Source organism: Ambystoma mexicanum, chromosome 9 (assembly GCF_040938575.1).
Source record: "Ambystoma mexicanum isolate Mex_15411 chromosome 9, UKY_AmexF1_1, whole genome shotgun sequence".
Taxonomy (NCBI): Eukaryota; Metazoa; Chordata; class Amphibia; order Caudata; family Ambystomatidae; genus Ambystoma; species Ambystoma mexicanum.
In genome coordinates, this window is record NC_090931.1 from 354,612,084 (window position 1) to 354,634,312 (window position 22,229).

At 50.0% G+C, this 22,229-nt stretch overlaps 1 protein-coding gene across 3 annotated transcripts in view; it reads left to right on the forward strand.

Annotated features, from left to right (window-relative positions):
- POM121C (POM121 transmembrane nucleoporin C) overlaps positions 1-22,229 on the forward strand; it is a 236,358-nt gene that overhangs the window by 65,600 nt on the left and 148,529 nt on the right. For all 3 annotated transcript variants that reach the window (XM_069614776.1, XM_069614775.1, XM_069614777.1), the window contains exons 8-9: positions 3,156-3,277; positions 20,767-20,872. In XM_069614776.1, the coding sequence (XP_069470877.1) occupies positions 3,156-3,277; positions 20,767-20,872 (228 nt within the window). The remainder of the gene's footprint in view (positions 1-3,155; positions 3,278-20,766; positions 20,873-22,229) is intronic.

A 22,229-nucleotide genomic window follows, 5' to 3' on the forward strand; every position in this document is an offset into this window, starting at 1 on the left:
ATGAGCCCTGTATTAGATCTGCGCCCAGCGAACTGGTTTATCAAACCCCAGAAGTTTCGTATGGTGACCTTACAGGAAGTGATCCCACTGCTATCACAGGGAGATTACATGACCACATTGGACATGAAAGATGCATACTTTCATATTTTAATGTTGCCAGCGCACAGAAGATACCTCAGGTTTATGATAGAGGGCAAACACTGTCAGTTCAGAGTGCTACCCTTCGGCATAGCATCAGCACCAAGGGTATTCACGAAGGTACTGGCAGTGGCAGCGGCCCACCTGCGCAGGTTGTCCATCCTAGTTTACCCTTACCTCGACGACTGGCTCATAACAGGGTATTCTTACGAAACATGCTTCTCCAATACCCAAAAGACTGTAGACCTTTTGTTCCAGTTGGGCTTCTCCATCAACGAAAAGTCCAGCCTAGACCCCAGCCAAATCAAACAATTCCTAGGGGCTCTAATTCAAACAAAGGACGGCCTCGTCTTCCCCTCCAACGAGAGGGTCCAAAACATGCTGTTTCAGATCCCTCAATATGTGGCCGGTCGAGAGGTGACGGTACGCAAAGCAATGCGCTTGCTAGGCATGATGGCGTCGTGTATTTATTTGGTACCTCACGCGCGCCTGCGCCCTATGCAAGAGTGGCTCAACAGCCAGTGGTGTCAGGCCAGCGGATTATGGGACGATCCAGTGGTGGTCTCGCAGGCCTTGGTTCTCTCGCTACGATGGTGGACAAAGGAAAACCTGGAAAAAGGGAAACCCACTCTAACCACAGACGCATCCCTAACCGGATGGGGGGCTCACCTATCCCATCAGACTGCTCACGGAGTGTGGACTCTGAACGTAGCATCCAAACACATAAATCTACTGGAGCTACTAGCTGTGTTCAAGGCGCTAAAAGCCTTCCAGGAACACCTACAAGGCAAAACTGTGTTGGTCCTTACAGACAGCACCACAGCCATGTACTACATCAACAAACAGGGGGGCACCCACTCTCCAGGACTGTCCAAACTGGCCCAAAATATATGGAAGTGGGCTCTCAAACAAAACATGTTCCTACTGTCAGAACATATACCAAGGGAACTCAATCTGCTGGCAGACAAACTCCTCAGATTTCCCCCTGCCCGAAGAGTACGAATGGCGACTGCACGAAGACATCGTCTTCACACAATGGGGATTCCCAGAAATAGACCTATTTGCAACCCTGGAGAACTCACAATGCCCAAGTTACGCCTCCAGGTACCCCCAGAACCAATCCAAGGGGAACGGTCTGGCGATGCAATGGTCAGGGAAATTTGTTTACGCTTTTCCCCCGACTCCACTCTCAACAAGGTGGTGCACAAGATGCACCAGGAACAAGTAACCATGATACTGGTGGCCCCGACAGCCATGGTTCGCTCACTTGATGGAGATGTCCTATCTCCCCCAGTGAAACTCCCCTGCCCGTACAACATGCTGTCACAAAACAAGGGCAGGACTCTGCATCCATGCCCCCAGAACATGAATTTAGCAGCTTGGCTCCTGAGATCATAGAATTCGGACATCTACTGCTCCCGCAGAGATGTATGGACATTCTCAGGGAAGCCAGAAAACCTAACACTCGCCACTGCTACTCTAGCAAGTGGAGGAGATTTGTCATCTGGTGCAGAGGGGAAGGCATCAACCCAATTGACTGCTCTCCCACACATATTGTTCTATACCTGACCCACTTGTTGGATTCAGGTCTAGTGTTCAATTCCATTAAAGTCCACCTGGCGGCACTTTCTGCATACTCCACTTCCCAACTCAAGGTGTCGTGGTGGAAGATCCCTGTTATAAAGGCCTTCATGGAGGGAATAAAGAGAATGCACCCCCGATAGCTGACCCAGCTCCCGGATGGGACCTTAACGTGGTACTTACCAGACTCATGGGCTCACCTTTCGAACCCATGCACAAAGCATCTCTTTAAGACCTCACTCTTAAGACTGCTTTTTTAATAGCTATCACCTCCATCAGGAGGGTAAGTGAACTACAGGCTCTTCCTGTTCTAGACCCCTTCGTTACAGTTCACAAAGATAAGGTGGTTCTACGCACGCACCCAAGGTTTGCTCCGAAGTTCATATCGAAATTCCACGTAAACCAGTCTATAGAACTGCCAACGTTCTTTCAAAATCCTTCCAACTTGGGAGAAAAAACTCTGCACACACTAGATGTGCGCAGAGCGGTCATGTTCTACATGGAAAGAACCAGACCACTGAGGAAGACTAATCAGTTCTTCGTCTCGGTGGCAGCAGGAAGAGAAGGGGATTCAGTTTCAAAGTCCACTATTTCTAGATGGATTGTTCAATGCATCACTCTCTGCTATACTCTTGCTAAGATAACTGCCCTTTAAGCCTAGAGCACACTCTACTCGAGGCACGGGGGCGTCCATAGCGTTCATTGCAAATGTTCCCCTTGAGTCCATCTGCAAAGCGGCTACCTGGAGTTCTGTGCACACCTTTACAAAACACTACTGTCTAGATGCACACTCGAGATCTGACTCCCAGGTGGGTCAGGCAGTACTAAGACATCTTTTCTCTACTGTTCCTTCTCATAACCCACCGCCAACGCCGGGTACTGCTCGCTAGTCTATGCACAGCATGTGATTCTAAGCAGATTAACAAGCATCAGAAGACAATGCATTACTTACCGTAAAAGCATTTCTGATGATTGTATCTGCTTAGATTCACATGCGCCCACCCTTCCTCCCCGCTCGGATAGAAGGAACATAGACTTCCTTTTATATCTCTTTTCTGTACTCACTCGCGTCTAGAAGGCTCCCTCAGGGCAGAAAAATACAGAGGGACCTCAACGCGTGAGGGATTGTGGGTACAACACACGTCACTATAGGGATAGTATTTCAGACACGCCCGGTCGACGTCCCTTTTCGACTACGAAAAACAAAATGCAATACTCCGCAGTGACCACTGGATGTCGGACCTATGCACAGCATGTGAATCTAAGCAGATACAATCATCAAATGCTTTTACGGTAAGTAATGCATTGTCATACCGCTAGTTTTTGGGTTTGCATTAAGTATTTGTACTGTAGTCCTTTCCCTGATTTACAGCATACACGCACACACCACTTTTTTCTACTGTCTCTGGTCACAATCCTCATTTCTTTTTTTTTAGAACCTACCTTGCTTGTGCAGAAGCCCAACTCTTTAAGTTTGCTGACCTCGCCCAGCAGTGAAGGCAAGCGGAAGCGAAAGATGCAGCTCCTGGCTTTGAGGCGTAGGGATCCTCTAACCATGGTATTTCTGATACAAATTTTGTATTTCTCCTATTTGAGCATCAAGTTTTACAGGGGCACCTGGCAATTCTCTGATCTAGCCAGGTGTAAATGTGCATGCATGTCTGAAAAATGATCGGGGAAAGCCGGATATCCTGTGACCCACTTTTATTCCATTGGTCATATTACAATAGTGATTCAAACATATTTAACACAGGAACATTTACAACATATATTCCATATATACAAAACAATCAATAATACTAAAGAACATGATAAACAGAATATGAATTTTATCAATTTGGTATGGCCCCTCAGCATTATCTGGAGCCGTATAACTGTGCGCTTAATCAGATTTTTGTACAGTGGACCCTGTTAGGGCAGAATTGTCGCCACAACTATTTCAGCCTCTCCAGCAGATGTTTGGGTGGTGTAATTACATAGGCCTTCATCAGTACATGGAATTGCAGGGAGAAATCCTGTGATTGTGCTCTATGAATGCTAGCATGTCAGATCGTTTGATGGTGTGGCAAACGTTACTGGACTGTCTCAGCCCCGGTTACGGGATGTTTGCCAAACCAGAGCTGATCATACTTACTCGCAACAATTGTGGGGTTTCTCAGAATTTCACATTCAACGTGGATTCCCCTGAACTACGGGTGCGCATATGTAGAATCCTTACACACCCCTTTTGAATCGTTCGGATGTGCCAGTGTTGGGTAAGATTTTCCTAGAAATGGTAAATCTTCCTGACCTGGGTCAACCCCAGAACTTTTGCTTTACTATTGGGATATTTTTCCTTAATTACCTGTAAGTGGGGCCCTTTTTTCCACTCAATGGTTTACTCTTTTTTTTTTTTTTTTTTTTTTTAATGGGTGTCATTTTTTTAACAGTCTTTTTAAAGTTATCCTCTTTAACAACTTTTTGGCCTTGCGTGCCTGTTGCTGGGTTGCCCTAGGGGCTTCTTTTTAAACTTGCTCTGCTTAACCTTGAGAGAAATACAGTACCCAAGGGTAGAAAGGATCTTTGGATCCCTTTTACATTTTCTTTGATGAAACCAGCACACCCACCGTGTGTGGAGTTCTGGGGAGATAGTTTTAGTGTGAAAGGGCATACATTGCAACAATTGTTACATGGACAAGCTTACTTTCAATGGCTGACAGTGATACCTTGTATTCATTTGGTGCACCTTTACTGCGTTCTGTTCAGATCTGCAGTAAAGGCACCGAAGGGTGCTCCTTTTACCAAAATGGCCCCTGTCTTTTTTCACCATTTTAGTGTTTCTTGGCCTTTCTTGTTCCCCTGACATCCAGGGCGGGAAATTCCTTTGGCCACAGTCTCTGAAGGCAGGAAGCGAAGGAGGAGTCAAACTCTGCAGCCCTTTGTCTTCCTCTTTGCTTGAATAGGACAAATCCCAGTGGGGGGGTCTATCCTATTGTACAACCAAACCGCCCCTTGTCGTAAAATGCAGGCAAAAAATGCAGAGGTTGTGCTGTAGTCGCTGTTAAATACTGGGAACCTGGAAGCTGAAGACCAGTCGACCACTGGAACCGAAACCGAAGAGGATGAAGGAAAGCAGCTGAAGCTATTTCCAGCGACCGGAGAGCCTGCGGTGTAACCAGAGCCTGCTGTAGCCCTTCCTTCCAATTGACTTGGACTCAGAAAATGATGACCCTGAGCCTAGTGAGATCTACTAGACTCAAGAAGACCTGCATTTTGAGCCATCCCACGTATTGCTGCGACCTTGCGGACTGCAATAGCCTGGGACCTCGAGCTGTCGTGCGGTTCGCGGTCTTCTGAATTCCGAGTCTCGCTGAAACTTCATGGGCATCCTGGTGCATCTCCAGAGGCACGAATAGTCTGAAAAGTCTTCAACAGAATGCTGGACCTTTGTAACGATGAGAACGGTCTCTTGCTCCCTGAAAAGGCACCAAATTCGCAGAACCGCATTCATCCGCATGGAAAACCTTGCCTAGAGCCTTCGCAATTGATTCCTGCTGCACTCCTGAGGTATTGTTTTCAGTCACCACTACAAGTAACCCACTGACTGGGTATTTCGCTGCAGATCCTGAAGTCGTCCTGCTGCAAAATCTTGAGGTACTGTGTTGGCTTGGCTATGTACTTTAAATCTTAGGATTTCTGTGTATCTGTGGGGTGTTTTCTGTGATGGAGATGCCTCTCATCCAGTGCACCCAGTCCCACTACTAGAATCCTGCTACATTGTCTTCTGCTAAACCCCTGGACCCTCTTCTAACTCTAGGTATAGTACTCTCCTGTTTGAACCTATTCTGACACGGTCTGTTCACTAGATTCTAGTGACCCCTCCCCCTTTTGTCCACGGAGAACACTGCTACTCCAGAATAAGGGAAAGACCTTTAAGGGATTGGGCGTTTTGCTTAGAAAAGGTGTTTAAAGGTTACTTACTTGTAAAGAGTTGGTTGGTAACTAACTCTAAGTGAACAGTTACAAAAGTTCTTACCTTGAATGTGTGATACCGTATGGTTAACATCTTTCTTTCCTTAGAAACCGTTTTGCCATTATTAATCGCCTGTGATTAGGTTGAGCCTCTTCCCAAAAGTAATGTGTTGGATTCACCAGATTATTCCGGCTAGGATAATTGTTTGTGTCCCTCAGCTGGGTCTTGCTTCCCCTGACTTGCTGTTAGCCTGTCCAGAATAAGTCTGTACAAGGTTGTTGTCTAACTAGAATAGGATAAGTCATTCAGTAAAGTGTAACATTGGGTTTGGCTTTCCCTGTACTGTTGTAGAAAAGAGTTTTTGGTTTTAACTGTCCCACATAAGTTACTTGTATAGATGGGAAAGATCTAACCTGGACTTCATTGTGAGGATAACAAAATGTGGGTTTTACTTAGTTAGCTGTGTGCCATTCAAAAATAAGTTACAAGTTACTGCTTATCTCCTGTTTTTTTCACTGTTCTAAAGCCCCTGTAATTGAATAGGTTTTACTCACCTAGTATACTGTAACTTGAATAAGTGCTCCACTAGTCATGAAACCTATTACTGTGTTGTAGAGTCACTGTACAACTGGTAGGGTCTACTGCTCTTGCATGAATGTAATTGTGAAAGTAACCTTTGTTTTTTATTACCCAAGAATAGGTATGACCTATACTGACAGAACTACTGTTTGGTGTTCCAAATAAGGTTTATGCTTTGGTCTGTGCTCCTTCAAGCGTAGTGTTACTGATAATTGTGATTACATATAATATGGTGATGCTAATTTACCCGCGCCTACCTGTATTTAAATAAATCCTTTATTTTTACAATACATAGTGTTTCAGTGTTTCTTTGGACCATTTGTATTACAATTTCATTTGTACTGATGCTACAGCCCTCTCCCATCTAAGATGAGCCCGGCTGCTCTGTCTACACTACCATGAACTCTGGTGGTACAGCCTTATACTAAGAGTGGAGTCCTGTACTGCCTCAGTGGAATGGTTTTAGTAAGCCCTTAGTTGAACTTCAGAAAAACTGTCCCAACAGCCATCATTAATAGAGATCTATCACAGGATTTCTCCCTACAATTCCCGTCCTGATGATTACAGCACCCTAAAATATGCTGTAGAGGCCGAAACGATCGTTTAGACAATTATGCACTGATAGTGTCCACTGTACAACAGGCTGATTAAGTATACACATTGTGGCTCCAGGTAACACTGAGGGGCTGTACCACATTGATATGATTCATTTATTGTCATGTTCCTTAGTAATATTGATTGTTTTGTAGATATGGAGTATGTTAATTTTCCTGATAAATGTTGCTTGGTTTGAATCTATTGTATATATGATCAATCGATTAAAATGGTGGGTCACATAATATCCGGGCTCGTCCTGATACTTTTTCTGATATACATACGCATTTCTTAGGAAATGAAGCATATTTCCAGGAGTACGCGTCTGATGCCATGATTTAAGTGGTTTGGTAAACTTCTCAAGGGAAAATGTGGCCACATTGCTTAATACAAACAACTGCACCTTGCCTAAAACTGGAGAGAATGTAAGAATTGGCTTTGCTCTTCTGTTGGTGCAGAATATCATTTTTGGGGTTCTACTGTCCCTTTTTATAGGGCCCCTAATTTCGTTTTTCCCTTTTGTAGGAGCCCATGGTAGCCTATGTGGATTTTGTCGGTGCTCTTTAAGCACCCAGTTTTCCTATGGTTTTTGTCACCTTGGGGTGTAGGCTGGTGGTGGCTGCAATTTAGTTTGCCATCAGCAGGGCTGCAATTTAATGTACTGCATTAGTAGCCTGATGCACTTTGAGAGACTATTCAAGTACGAATGTGCTTATTTTTTTTTTTGTCCTGCTCGCAGCAGTTTTTGGGGCCGCCTTCGTGATTGTAGAAACAGAGCACAGAGGACCATTGAGCACACATCGGCACACTTTGAGCTCAGCCCTCCATCCTCTAGTGGTTGAACTAGATTAGACCAGTTCTTGGCCCTGGACAGACTATTGCATATCATCTGAAGGTGCACCTGAATGTTGGGTGATATAACCTGATTGGCTGGCCACCTTTGGTTCACTGTTTCTTAAGCCAACCCATGAGTGTGCATCATCTGGTGTAGGAAACAACCGCTCTGCCCAGATGACTTTTGGGCCTTAATACCTCCATTCACTTCATTAGGGCTAGTCTGGTGTGTTTTCAAAGGTTTAATAGAGCTGTCAATTTGCTTGAACAGGCTCCGCCTTTTTTTTTTTTTCTAGGAGCGATCTGTATTTTCACTTGGGGCTGGTGGGTACCACATCTGGGAAGACTGATAATTTTTATTTACCTCAGTTGTCGTTTGTCTCTGGTCTACATCCCTGGGTAAGAAGTTTTTCATTGCAGGTTGTTTCGGCTTTCCTTATTTGATTTTTCAGGAACTACGTCTGTACTTGCCTCAGGGCCCTGGGTTGGTGGGGTATTCAATATAAGTGTTGAGGCAGTCCTTGTAAAACCCATGGATCTACAACCACTGACCTTAAAGGGTTGGTGAATGCACCTGTCAAAATGAAACCAAACTCATCTTAAAGTAACATAGACTGACAATGCTTGACTGTGGCGTAGCAGGCTGAGACAAAGGCACTTTTAGAAAATGCACTACACCAGTATACTGCAATGTAGACCATCTATGTTACTCATATTAATCTTGATCAAGAATACTTTGAAGATGATGGTGTTAAGATGACTTTCCAAAATCAACCTTGAGGTGCATTTTGAGAGGTCAACATGTAATGTTTAATAGGAAAGCAGCTGATCTTTGAATAGGGTTTCTTTTGGTTATGGAGTGACAAACTCAAAATGGCTCCTTGTCTTTTTTCACCATTTCTTTGTGGAAAGGTCCTTGAGATTTACTCTGCACGCCAAACCAGGTTTGGTCTCTTAGTTCATTTTGCCTTTGGCGGGATTCACAAGTGAAGCCCGTGTCTGGGGTAGCTAGGAAGTGAGGGAGGTGCCCGAACTCCCTGTGCTTAGTCTGCTAGGAGACCCAAATGCACTCTGTGGTGATACGCCGGCTGACTGTCCGGCAAGGACAGCCACCCTGCTGGGTGACAGCTAGACTGTCCCGGGTGGATCGCACAGCAGCAACATGCGTACCTTGGAAGCAAGACGACACGAAGCAACACAGGTTCGATCCCCAGGTCCGCGCTTAGAAACATCTGGGTGTTTAAGCGCATTATAAATACGCAACTAAGAAACAATTACGCAACTACAAAACAAACAATTCCTGTAACAGCACCTCGATGCCTGTGGGCTGTGTGAGCACTTTAAAAATGTAAAAATAAAAAATATAGGCTGGAATGAATGGGAGAGAACTGAATAAAAGGCGAGTCTTGTGGCTTGGAAGGCAGTTGACCACTCGAAGAAGGAACAGAAGAACTTGAAGAGGACGCCTGCTGCAACTCCTGGACTGTTGGTTTGCCCGGTGAAGCCCTGTTGCAGTGCCGAAACGCCAAGCTTGCATCAACACAAGCCCCTGCAATGACGACTTCTCCCCTTGAGTTGTTGGGACCAGTCAACTCCAAAGTAAGCCACCTGGACATCCATCTTGGCGCTGGAAACCTTATAGCCAGAGAGGAATACTAGATTGTGTGCATTGCTTTTATGCTGGCCTAAAGCGTTTGGAAGATCCTCCGGTCTCCCAGGAAGCAGGACTGACTGAGCCTCCTCAACAGTGTGGGACCCCAGAAGCAAGGAAAGTCTTATCTCGACAGCCAGGAATCACGTTGTTTCCATTTGCGGTAGATGCGAGGAGCTGAAACGCGAAACAGCCACTGCAAGTTAAGTTTGCTGGTTTTGACAGTTCCAGTGCATTGCAGGAGTCCCCCGAGGTCTTCCCTCTTGTCCCCACAACTGAGGCCCAGGAACATTGAGATCTGCAGAGCTGCATAGGAACAGAAGTAATCAACTGCATCTTTTCTCCAGCATGGGGTCTGGCATGGATTCACATGCTCATGAATATTCCCCGTCGTCAGGCTGGGAATCCTCGGTAAAGAAAAAACCAGTATCAGTTTTGTTTCTGATCTGTCTTTCGTAGTAATAACCAATCACTGGTCTCTGCGTCATACTGACCACAGCCAATGACTGCCCTCTACCTAAGCACCGCCTCTGGCAGCCATCTTCAGATTTTTACCGCACGTTCATGTGTTGGGATCCTCGTGCTATTGCTCTCGAGCGTTAGTGCTATTTTTTTCACGTTTTTTCTCAAAAACTTCATTTTTTCGGTCAAAAGAGCCTCAAGCTCCACCGACTCTCCATCCGATCAACGGGGACCCGTGTCGGATTCGTCTGCGCCCCTCAAGGGTGAAGATTTCGTCGAGCTACGCTTTTGGAGGACTCAAGAAGTTTCTCAGGCCCGGTCATGGCCCAGGAGAAGGGAAGCTCGACGCCCGGAAAGCTGTTCAGGGTCTGCCCTGGATGCCAGCTGCAGAACGTCTTCAAGGAGGACGAACACTCTTTTTGTCTTTACTGCCTACATGAGGACAAGACGCACGTGGAGAAGGACTGTGCGTTTTGCGGCAACATGTCGGAGCGGACCATGAAGGACCGCCATCAACGTCTCGCCAACTGGCTGGAAGGAAAGAGCCCGTCCGGCGAGAAGAAGAGGAAGAAATCCGAGCGGTCTTCTAAGACCTTTGAGGACGCCCCGGCGACGGGGGTCCAACATAAGGCCAAGCACCGCGAGTCCGCTGGCACCGGGAGCGCCGAACCGTCGGGCTCTACGGGCGCCAGGCTAGGCGCACCCTCCCCGGCACCATCAACCACGAGCCAACGCTCTGGGTCGGGTAAGAGGAAGGCCGAGCACCCGGCGAGGCTCCTAGAGAGGCCCCGGTCGAGCTCGAAGGGGGGAGCGAGGCACTGTCCCCCCACCCCCCTCAAGGATAAGGCGGTGAGCGCACCTAAGGTGGTGAAGGCCTTAATCCATCCGGCCAAGCCCTCTATCGAGTCTGTCGCGGCGGCTCTGGCTCAGCCTGTGGAGGCTACGCCAGTGGTGGCGACCTCGGGGCTCAGTCTCCCTGCCACCTCGGAGGGAGTCCTCTTTTGTGCCCATCGATAGGACCCCCGTGAAATCCCCCGTGGGGGAAGAAAAAGGGGGGGCAGGGCGTCGTCGTAGATTCGGCCTCAACCTCGGAGGAGGAGCTGGTCGAAGTCTTAAGCCACAGCCTCGGCGTGGAAGAAGACCGGCCCGTCGGGATGGATCCCGACGCAGGTGACGACATCGTCGAGGGTACCGACGGGGCCCCTAATCGCCCGTCGGATTCCCCTCTGCCAGCGCCGCGAGACAGCTCGGCGGCCATTTTGTTGGCTATACAGTCCTTATGCTCAGAGATAAGGACGAGACTACCGTTGCCGACGGAACCTCTCCCGTCGGGGGACCCAGAACCGGGACCTTCTGGGGTTTCCCCTTACCAAGAAAAGAAGGATCCACCCTCCTCCTTTTCAGCCGTCGCGCCCCTTCCAGCCCTCCTCCCCGTCCACCCGAGGGGATGATACGGGGACTGACACGGCAGCGACGGGTACGGACGACGAGGTATACGACGAGGATGTACCGTCGTCGCCTCCCACCAGGGCTTCTCCGCCCGACGAGATTGGATCGTTCCACTCCATGATCGCCAGGGCATCCGAGCTTTTCCAACTCTGCCCTGAGGAGAAGGAAGGTTTCCTTTATCAGCGGCGCGAGGCCAAGAGGAAGACGGTCCTCGCAGTGCCTCTATTGGACGACATTTGGGATGAGGGCCTCACCCTCCTCAAGAACCCTTCCACGACGCCAGCTAGAAGAGACCGGTACGAGAAAGTACCGGGTCCCGGACACGGCCCCCCTGTGCCTCCGGGCGCAGCCTACCCCGGACTCCGTCGTCTCCGCGGCGGCCAGGAAAAAAGCGGGGGGGGGGTGCGGCCTCCACATCGACTTCCCCACCGGACGGCGAGGGAAAGAAATTGGACGCTATGGGACGCAGAGTCATCTCGTCTGCAGCGACGACTATTAAAGCTGCCAACGCCTTGGCTATTGTGGCCCGATACGACAGGGAGCTCTTGTACAAACTGGCTCCCCTGCTGGAGGGCAGAGGCCCTGGAGATCCTGCAGGAAGGTGAGGTGGCTTCGGACCACGCCATTACCGTTGCGACGGACATCGCCGACACTGGGTTCCGCCAGTTGGGCAACAGCGTTTGCCTTAGGCGGCGTGGATGGCTCAAGGCTACGGACTTCCGTCAAGACGTTCAGACCAGAGTCCTGGACATGCCCTTCGATGGGAACAACCTGTTTGGGAAAACAGTGGACGATTCCCTTCAGGCCATTAAAGCGTACACTGAGACGGCCCGGGCCCTTGGAGTTCTGCAACAACGACGGACGCCCTTTCGGAGCAGCGGAGGCAAGGGCGCCTCCAAAGGTTCCGGCGGCGGTTTCTCCTACCGTCAAGCGGCCCGCTCGTCGTCTCAGGAGGCCTACAGAAGACGAGGCAAGTCTGGCGGACCCCGCCGTCGTCGCCAAGGACAAGGCGGCAAAGCCTCGTCGAAGCAGGATTGAACCAGCCGTGGGGTCGGGCCCCCACCGAAGCACCCCGGTGGGAGGCCGGCTGGCGAGCTTCGTCAGCGTGTGGGAGTCCATCTCCACCGACCGTTGGGTGCTGGACGCCTTGGCCCGGGGCCACGCGCTCGAGTTTCAAAGAAAGTGTCCGCGCGTCCCCCCCCGTGGCCAGGAAAGAACTTCACGTCCCTCAACTTCTCCTGGAGGTAAAGGCGATGCTCAGGAAGGGCGCCATCGAACTCGTCCCAAAGAGGCTTCGGGGCTCCGGAGTTTACTCGAGATACTTCCTCGTGAAGAAGACGGGGGGATGGCGCCCCATCCTGGACCTGCGATGTCTGAACAAGTTCATCAAGGCGCAAAAGTTCCGGATGGTCACCCTCCAGCACGTCCTGGGTCAGCTGGAGGAAGGAGACTTCCTGTCGTCGTTGGATTTGGAGGATGCCTACTTCCATATTCCCATCCTGAAGGGGCACCGAAAATTCCTCAGGTTTGTGGTCCAAGGGCATCATTACCAGTTCAAAGCCCTCCCCTTCGGACTACGGTCAGCACCCAGGGTGTTCACCAAGTGCCTCGCACCGGTGGCGGCGCAGCTGCGCCGCGAAGGGATCCCCGTCTACCCCTACCTGGACGACTGGCTCATCCGAGCCAAGACCAGGGAGCTCGCCGTGGTTCACACGGCAAGGACCGTCCAACTTCTCACGGACCTGGGATTCTCCGTGAACTACGCCAAATCCCACCTGGTACCTGCGCAAGACGCTCTGTTTCTGGGAGCGAGGCTCAACAGTGTCCCTTCTGGCCTCCCCGTCGGAGGAGAGGACCAGGACCATCCTGGGCAAGGTGCAGCGGATGTTGGTGGCCGACGCGGCCAAGGTGAGGTCCATCAAGTCCCTCCTCGGAATGATGTCTTCCTGCATCTACCTCATTCCCATGTGCAGGCTCCGGATGTGCCCGTTGCAGGAGTTCCTGGACGCGCGCTGGATCCAAACGACAGGCAGCTTCGAGGAAAGGATCACACTCGACGAGAGTTTCTGACGAGCGATCCGGTGGTGGGGCACCCGCGCGCATCTGACGGCGGGCATGGACTTCCAGACCCCAGCCCACCAGGAGACAGTGACCACGGATGCCTCCCTGGAAGGGTGGGGAGCGCACACCGAAAATCTGCACGCAAGAGGCCTTTGGCTCCCGACGGAGAAATCCTTACATATCAACGTCCTGGAGCTCCGTGCAGTGTTTTGGGCCCTCGGGTCCTTCCTTCCGTCCCTCAAGGGCAAGGTGGTGAGGATCTTCACCGACAACACCACCACCATGTTTTACATCAGGAAACAGGGTGGAACCAGGTCCCCAGCACTGTCCAAGGAGGCGCAGGACCTGTGGCATTGGGCAGTCGCCCAAGGGATGTTTCTGGTGCCGTTTCATCTGGCAGGGATAAAAAACACCATCGCCGACTCACTCAGCAGGGAGCTGCGCTCGTGCCACGAGTGGGAACTACGGCAGGATCTAGTGGATCGCCTCTTCCGACGGTGGGGCACACCCCAGATCGACCTGTTCGCGACGGCGACAAACTCCAAGTGCCGGAGGTTCGCCAGCAGGTTTCCCCAGGCGAGGAGCATGGGCGATGCTTTCTCGTTCCCATGGGAGGGCCTGTTCCTCTACGCGTTCCCTCCTTTGCCACTGCTAATCCGGCTCGTCAACCAGCTTAAGAGGTCACGGTGCAGGATGATCCTCGTCGCACCTGCGTGGCCGAGGCAGATATGGTTCCCGGACCTTCTGGACTTGTCAGCGTCCCCGCCAATCAAGCTGCCGGTGGACGCGGATCTGCTCTCCAGGGAAGGAGGCGCCATCCTCCACCACGACCCGAAATCGCTGAACTTGCAGGCCTGGCTCCTGCAGCGCTAGAGTTTGGAGGATATGACATACCAGCCGACTGCAAAGAGGTTCTTGCAAAGGCCAGGGCGTCCTCGACTCTTAAATGCTACGGACACAAATGGAAGAGGTTCTCTGTCTGGTGCCACGCACAGAAGATTAACCCTCTACGGATTACGGCTCCCCAAGTACTGCCGTACCTGCTGACGCTGGCCAAAGCTGGACTGGCACACGCGTCCATCAAGATTCATCTTGCTGCGATCTCCCGATACACCAGAATCACGGGACGGACGTCCTTGTGGTCTCATCGTCTGGTGAAAGTTCATGAAGGGACTGTTCAGATCGTTCCCGCCGGTGAAGGCTCCGGCCCCGGCGTGGGAGCTCAACGTGGTGCTGACCAAGCTCATGGGACCTCCGTTCGAGCCTCTGCACTCGGCCCCGTTGAAGTTTCTGTCGTGGAAAACAGCGTTTCTTGTGGCCATCACCTCCACACGACGGGTGGGAGAGATCCAGGCCCTTTCCTGCAAGGCCCCGTACTTGACTTTTCACGACACGAGGGTAGTGCTCAGGACGCACCCCTCCTTCATGCTCAAGGTACCGTCGGACTTCCACCTCAACGAACCCTTGGTGTTGCCTGTATTCTTCCCGTCGCCTTCGTCGCCGGCTGAGAGAACTTTGCACTCGCTGGATGTGGCTAGAGCGCTGAAGTTCTACGTGGACCGCACGAAGTGTTTTCGGAAGACGTCACAACTCTTTGTGAACTTTGGACCTGTCAATCAGGGGAAGGCTCTCTCGAAGGCTTCCATTTCCAGATGGCTCTCCGGCTGTATCATGTACTGTCATCGGTTGGCAAACCGACCGCTGCCTGGCCGTCCGAGAGCCCATTCCACCAGAGCGATCGCAGCTACCACGGCGTTCCTATCTGGTGTGCCCCTGCTGGACATATGCAGGGCTGCTACGTGGAGGTCGACGCACACCTTCACGAAGTTCTACTGCGTCGACCGGGGTTCCAGGGAGGAGTCCAGGGTCGGCCAAGCAGTGCTGCACAACCTGTTCGCCTGAGGTGAGCCTGGTGAGGAGGTAAGATGCTTAATGTTGAGTTTGATGTAATGCTTAATGTTGAGCCTTTGCCACCTCCCGTGGTTGTGCATGAGCATGTGAATCCATGCCAGACCCCATGCTGGAGAAGGAACAAGTTACTTACCTGTAACTGTTGTTCTCCAGCATGGGTCTGGCATGGATTCACATGCGAACCCTCCCGCCTACCCCTCTGCGGATCTTCACTTGGTCATACTGCCACTTCACGTGCTTCCAAATCTGAAGATGGCTGCCAGAGGCGGTGCTTAGGTAGAGGGCAGTCATTGGCTGTGGTCAGTATGACGCAGAGACCAGTGATTGGTTATTACTACGAAAGACAGATCAGAAACGAAACTGATACTGGTTTTTTCTTTACCGAGGATTCCCAGCCTGACGACGGGGAATATTCATGAGCATGTGAATCCATGCCAGACCCATGCTGGAGAACAACAGTTACAGGTAAGTAACTTGTTCCTTCTTCTTTACTAAGGTATTGTAAAACAAGTCTAAGAACTTAGCTCTTACTGTAAAAGTGCTTGAAAGTTCTGCAACTCGCATCTAATCAGCTTGTGGCCCTACATTTGATTCTTCTTTTCATCAAATACTCCTTAGAACCTATGCAAGTACTTCTCCATTTACTTACCAGAAGTACTTCATCCTCTCCTAGACTTTTGCCCATTGACTTTGGCCTAGCCTATTGAACTGAACGACTCTTCTAGGAAAATCTAAAAGTACTTACCACCTTAGGAATATTTGGTCTCTTGTGCTAATAACCTTTGCCTTTCACCAACTTTTAAGTGTTATGAATAACAAGATATTCATGTCCCCAGCACCCTTGTTGTTGAATCACCTGTGGGTGTAGGTTGTGTCTGTGAGCCATCCCAAAAGGGAGTGCCCAGTATTGAAGTGCATTTGTTACTATACTTTTGCTCCCTTCTAAAGAAGGCTTTATGACTGACTGATAGATATATTAATTGTTTAACGAAGAAACTTGAGTGCACTTGAACACCTGTAACTGAATCTTTGTGTCTCCACTACAGCTCCCATTTCCCCTCTTGAGATAAGCCTGGCTGCTCAACACGTTACCAAAACTGTGTAGTATAAGCTTATACCAAAGGTTGGGTTGCCTATACCTGTAGTCATAGTTGTTTGTAGTGTTCCCTGAGGGTACTGCATACAAACTTTGCCTAATCAAGTCAAACGACATCACTGCAAAGGACCATCTGGCTGCTGACTGATCCAGGTTTCTTGGTGATCTACGCTAAATCTTGCTCGACTCCCATCGCAGAATATGCTGTTCCGGGGGTCCAGGCTCAACAGGGTGTCCTGTCTGGCGTCTCCGTCAGCGAATAGCGGCCATTGTGCGCAAAGTGCAACGGCTGTTGGCACTGAAGATCACCATGGTGAGGACCGTCCAGTCACTGCTCTGCATGTCTTGTATCTACCTGGTCTGGCTCTGCAGGAATTCCTGGACGCCTGTTGGATCTAGGTGTCCGGAAAAGACAGAGTTCTGTCGAGCGATAAGGTGGTGGGGCGTGCGCTCCTACATCGCTGTGGGCATTGACTTCCAGAGCCCTCCATTCCAGGAGACTGTCACTACGGACGATTCTCTGGAAGGGCGGGGGAGCAAACACCGGACGTCTCCACGCCAGAGAGCTGTGGCTGCCGGAGGAGAAGGTGCTACACATCAATGTAGTGGATCTACAGGCTGCGTTTTGGGCCCTATTTTCTTCCGTCTTTCAAGGGCAAAGTGGTGAGGGTCTTCACGGGCAATACCGCAACAATGTTTTACATCCGGAAGCAGGGGGGGCACTAGATCCACAGCGCTCTCCAAAGGCAAAGGAATTGTTGCACCGGGCCGTTGCCCAGGCGATGCTCCTCCATTCTTTTCCCTGTGGCTGGAATAAGAGAATGTCGCCGACTCCCTCAGCCAGGAGCTGCGCTCTTGCTACGAGTCGGATATGCGTTTCGATCAAGTGAACAACCTCTTCCTCAAGTGGGGCAGGCCCCAGGTCGATGTGTTCATCGCCGTCGCAAACAGAAGTTTTCCCAGACGGTTCCCCAGCTGGGGAGCATGGGGGTGCTTTCTCCTTCCCTTGGGAAGGCCTGTTCCTGTACGTGTTGCTGCTGTTAAAGTCATCAGTCAACTCGACCGTTGCAGGATGATCCTTGTCGCGTCATCATGGCCGAGGCAAATCTGGTAGCCGGACCTTCTCTGCATGGCAGCGTCCCCCCAGTCAAGCTGCCAGTGGTCACGGATCTTCTTGCCAGGGAGGCACAATCTTGCACCACGACCCAGGATTACTGAACCTGAAGGCCTGGCTCCTGCAGCATTAGAGTTTGGTGGTTACAAGCTGCCTGCTGACTGCAGGTAGGTCATCGCCAGGGCGTCCACTCTGATGTTGCGGACACAAATGGAAGCGTTTTGCGACTTGGTGCCAGTCGCAGAAGATTAACCTTCTGGGGGTCATGGCCCCCCCCAGGTCCTTCCGTACTTCTGTTTTTGACTAAGTCTGAGCTGGCACATGCCTCCAAGGTGCATCAGGCGGCTATCTCCCACTACACCAGGTCTCCGGGGCGGTCTTCTTTGGTCATTTAGTGGAGTTCAGCAAAGGCCTGTTCCGTTCCTGCCCCTGAAGGCACCTGCCTAGGCATGGAAACTCACCGTGGTGCTGATTAGCCTGATGGGGAGTGGGGGGGTGGTCCCATTCGAGCCATTGCATCAAGCTCCGCTTACGTTGTCGTGGAAGACCGCTTTCCTTGTGACCATCCTCTCTGCCATGAGAGTAGGTGAGATCCAGGCCATGTCCTGCAAGTGGCTTTATTTAACTTTCTACGAGACGCAGGTGTTCCTGCAGGCGCACACCTTCATGCCCAAGGATCCATCGGAATTTCCTCAACAAGCTCTTGGTGTTTTTTCCTACACCTTTGTCGCTGGCTGAAAGGACTTTGCACTTGCTGGATGTTGCTCGAGCGCTGAAGTTTAATGTGGCCTGCACAAAGTGTTTCCGGCAGACTTCTCAGCATTTTGTGAACTTTGGTCTTGTGAACCGTCGAGAGGCCTTGTCCAAGGCTTCCATCTCCAGGTGGCTCTCCAGCTGCATCACTCTGTCACCAGTTGGCAAACCAACCGCTGCCTGGCCGTCCGAGAGCCCATTCTACCCGAGCGATTTCTGCAACGGTGTTCCTGTCAGGTCTGCCCCCGCTGGACATCTTCAGGGCTGCTACATGCAGGTCTATGCACACCTTCATGAAATTCTACATGGGTCTGGCATGGATTCACATGCAAACCCTCCCGCCTGCATCTCTGCGACTCTTGGTCATACTGCCACTTTACTTGGATGGCTGCCAGAGGGGCTTTTGGAGAGGACAGTCATTGGCTGGGGGCAGTGTGACCCAGAGCTCAGTGATTAGTTTATAGGAGACAATTTATAAACTAAAGTGAAACTTCTTTTACCGAGGATTCCCAGCCTGATGACCGAATATTCATGAGCATGTGAAACCATGCCAGACCCATGTAACAGTTACAGGCATGTAACTTGTTCCTTTCCTTCCAAAAAGAGTGTCTTGTGTGGTTTTTCTAACTAAATGTAATTACCGTATTCTGTTATATGCAAGTGTGCGGTAGTACCAATACCGATAATACGGTAGACCGGTCAGTGTCAAACGCTAACAATTGTAACCACAAGCAACTACAAACTACCTATTTCTATAGGTTTTGTTGCAATGTAATAAGTATTTAAGATTATCGTGTGTGTGTATATAATATACATTTATGTGTAAGTATTACTTTGAATTGCATTACTAGATTGATTCAGCGTACTTGCCTAAAGCTCACATCTTCCTCTTATAAGCGTGACTGCTCTGCCACTCTACCAAGTTTCCGTGAGTAGTACAGACTGGTAAGAGTTGGTGATCTAAGAACCAATGGTATTTTTTTTATAAAGGCTTAATTCACAGCGGACTTGAGGAAAACTCCCCTAACAGTGCTTCACTGTGGTGACTCGTTGTGGACCCCTGACCCCACTCATTTTCCTTTGGACTAAGCCTTGACCACTCTCCACACTTGACTTGATTGGGTTTGGTTGACCTTCTGCAGCCTCTTAGAATCTTTCCACCAAGCCACATTCTAGAAATCCATCTTAACATGGGTGAATTTAATCCATGTAGGTCTGGTATCTTAAGATGGTGTTCTGAATCGTGGTTGCTGCAGGGGCTTAGTTTTCGTGTTAAATCCTGCTCTCCCATGTGAATACTTAAGTAATTTCTCTGAGTAAGTATTACTTCATAGATTTGTAGTGTGGATTCTGAACAAGACTTGTATAGGGATCCCTTTTACCCCTAACCGTCTAGCGTTCTAAAGTACTGAGTTTACCACCAGTTCAAAATCCTACATGGCTAGAAAAGTGAGAAGGGTCTGCCTAGGCAGTTTTTTGTAATGTATACTGCTGTAGTGTACTTCGACTCAAGGGTTCCATGTGTCGATATCCCCGCAAAAATATTGCGATACAAAAATATTGACATATTTTTGCAGCGATATGGACCCTGTGGGGGACACCCCCGCAACCTTTGCATTTTAAAATGTCCGTGGGACACCCCCCGCGCCCACAATATCCTCCCCAAAAATATCACCTATGGCGAGACAGACAGCCATATGTATGGCAATATTTTTGGTGGATATTTTGTAGGGCTAACGACTAAGTACTTGAACGTTCTGTTTTGTGTAATCCAAAATAGTGTTTAGTTGTCTTCAGCATCAGTTTTAACAGAGAATTGTGGCGATTTTCTAAGGCTGGGAATTGGTATATTGACCAGTGGCAATGGTATATGTAATGACTGCCTTAGTTGTGACCTTAAATCCAGCTTGGATTCCCTGGATCTCCCGCTCAGGTTGGCCCTGAATCATGCTTCTTGAAGCCTTGCCTACTTTGTTTAGATTTTTTTTGTTCCTTTGCAATATTACTTGCCTCACTGACCTCTGCAACTGTTTTCGCTCTCCCATCTGCTTGTCACTATTTTTTCTGCTCCTTTCTCCACTCTCCCCTTCCCCCTCCTCCCTTCCCCCCCTCCTCTCTCTCCATCTCTTACTTTTTTCTATGCACTTACTCTTTGATTACTCCCTGGACCTATTATGATAGTAACTTTGGTCTCCTCACCTCCTTCTTACTTATCACCCCATCCCGCACTATCTGTAATGTCGACAGGCCAAGTACGATAGTCTCTTGTTTTGCTCCTCTCACCCCTCTACCTCACCTTGTATAATTCTGCGGCTCTACCAGAAATGTCGTCGGGCCTAGTACGGTCGTCGCCTGTCTGTTTCCCATTTCCTTCCTCTTTGTGTCTTAGCACTTGCACTATCTGAAATGTCGCTAGGCCGAGTATGATTGTTTTTTCACATTCTTGTTTTTTCACATTCTTGTTCATGGCCTGTAAGAATGTTCATATTTTTCTCTTGTTCCCTCCCTTGCCATGAAGTGCTTTGAAACGCATTTTGTATAGGCACTATATAAACTATCTTATCATGCACTCCCTCGCCCCCTTTTAACAGCCACCACCACCACAATTGGGCTACAGTATTACTGCTGAAGACCTGGATGCTGAGAAGAAGGCTGCACTACAGTACATTAATAAAGCTTTGGAAGAAGAGCCAATTGGTAAGAGGTTTAGATCCTAAAATCAAATTGGAAATCTGTCCTTGTGAAATGGAAACATACGTTGACTTTTCTAGCGAGAAGTGACCTCTTCTAGGCTTAAGGTGTCTTGCCTTTCTTAAAGATGGGCTGAATTATGTATCTGTATGTGGAATCTCCTCGGTGCAGCATATATAAACACTGTTTCTGATGTTTGTTAATCTGCTTAGAATCACATGCTGTGCATAGGTCCGACATCCAGTGGTCACTGCGGAGTATTGCATTTTGTTTTTCGTAGTCGAAAAGGGGACGTCGACAAGGCGTGTCTGTAACGCTATCCCTATAGTGACGTGTGTTGTACCCACAATCCCTCACGCGTCAAGGTCCCTCAGATTGTTTTTTTCCGCCCAGATACTGGTCGCCTTTACGCGGAGCTCCTCGAGAGACATTGCAGATTTCATCTCCTCGACCTTTGGTCGTTTTCCTATATTAATATAGAACATATCGATCCTCCCCTCAACGCAGTTGTGAAGCTGTCTCCGCCGAGCAAGATCTTCGACGGAGGGGACGAGCGGAGGAGATCCTTCGGCGTTGCCGAACACGTGGCCTGGCCTCGCAGGCCAAATACAGTAGGGAGAGGTGGGGTCGTGGGACATCTCTAATTCTTTTCTGAGAATGCCTTTCCTTTTCCCCTTTCTTTCCCTTGGGGTGGTTATCACGTTTTATTGCCTCAGCTATGGAGAGGACACCCTTTAGGTTTTGCCCGCTTTGCAAGGGCAAGTTTACTTGGAAGGACAAGCATTCACGGTGTAACTGCTGCTTGCCCCTCGATCACAAGGAGGAGGGTTGCACGGCTTGTCGGCTTCTTAAGCCGAAGACTCTAAAAGACCGTAGGGTCAAAAGGTGGGCGGCCTACTCTATGTCGAAGGCCGACGCTCCACCAACCGTCGCTACCTCCGACAGTGACGAGGAACGTGATACCACGACCTCCGCTACGGAAGTCGTAAACCCCCCTAGAGAGCGCACACGCGCTTCGTCGTCTGTCCCCGGCCCCGACGGGCTCGGCTCACGCCCTGCTTATGGGGATGAACACCCCGGCGACACTGATGCACACAAGACCACACATAAGCACACAACACATGGCTCTTCTTTGCCAAAGGCAAAGAGCATCAGCGCCCAAGGAGACGCAGGTTTCACCGGCGGCCTCCTCGGACCGTTCGGGTTCGAAGCCCCTCTCGCAGCCACGACCAGCGACTGGGCTTTCGGCAAAGAAGGGCGCCGCCCCCAAATCATCGGCCGGAGCGCATCAGCAGAAAGCGCATGCCGCCGTAGAGCGTTCGACACCCATAACGTCGAAACCACAGCTCCCCGCTGACAAACG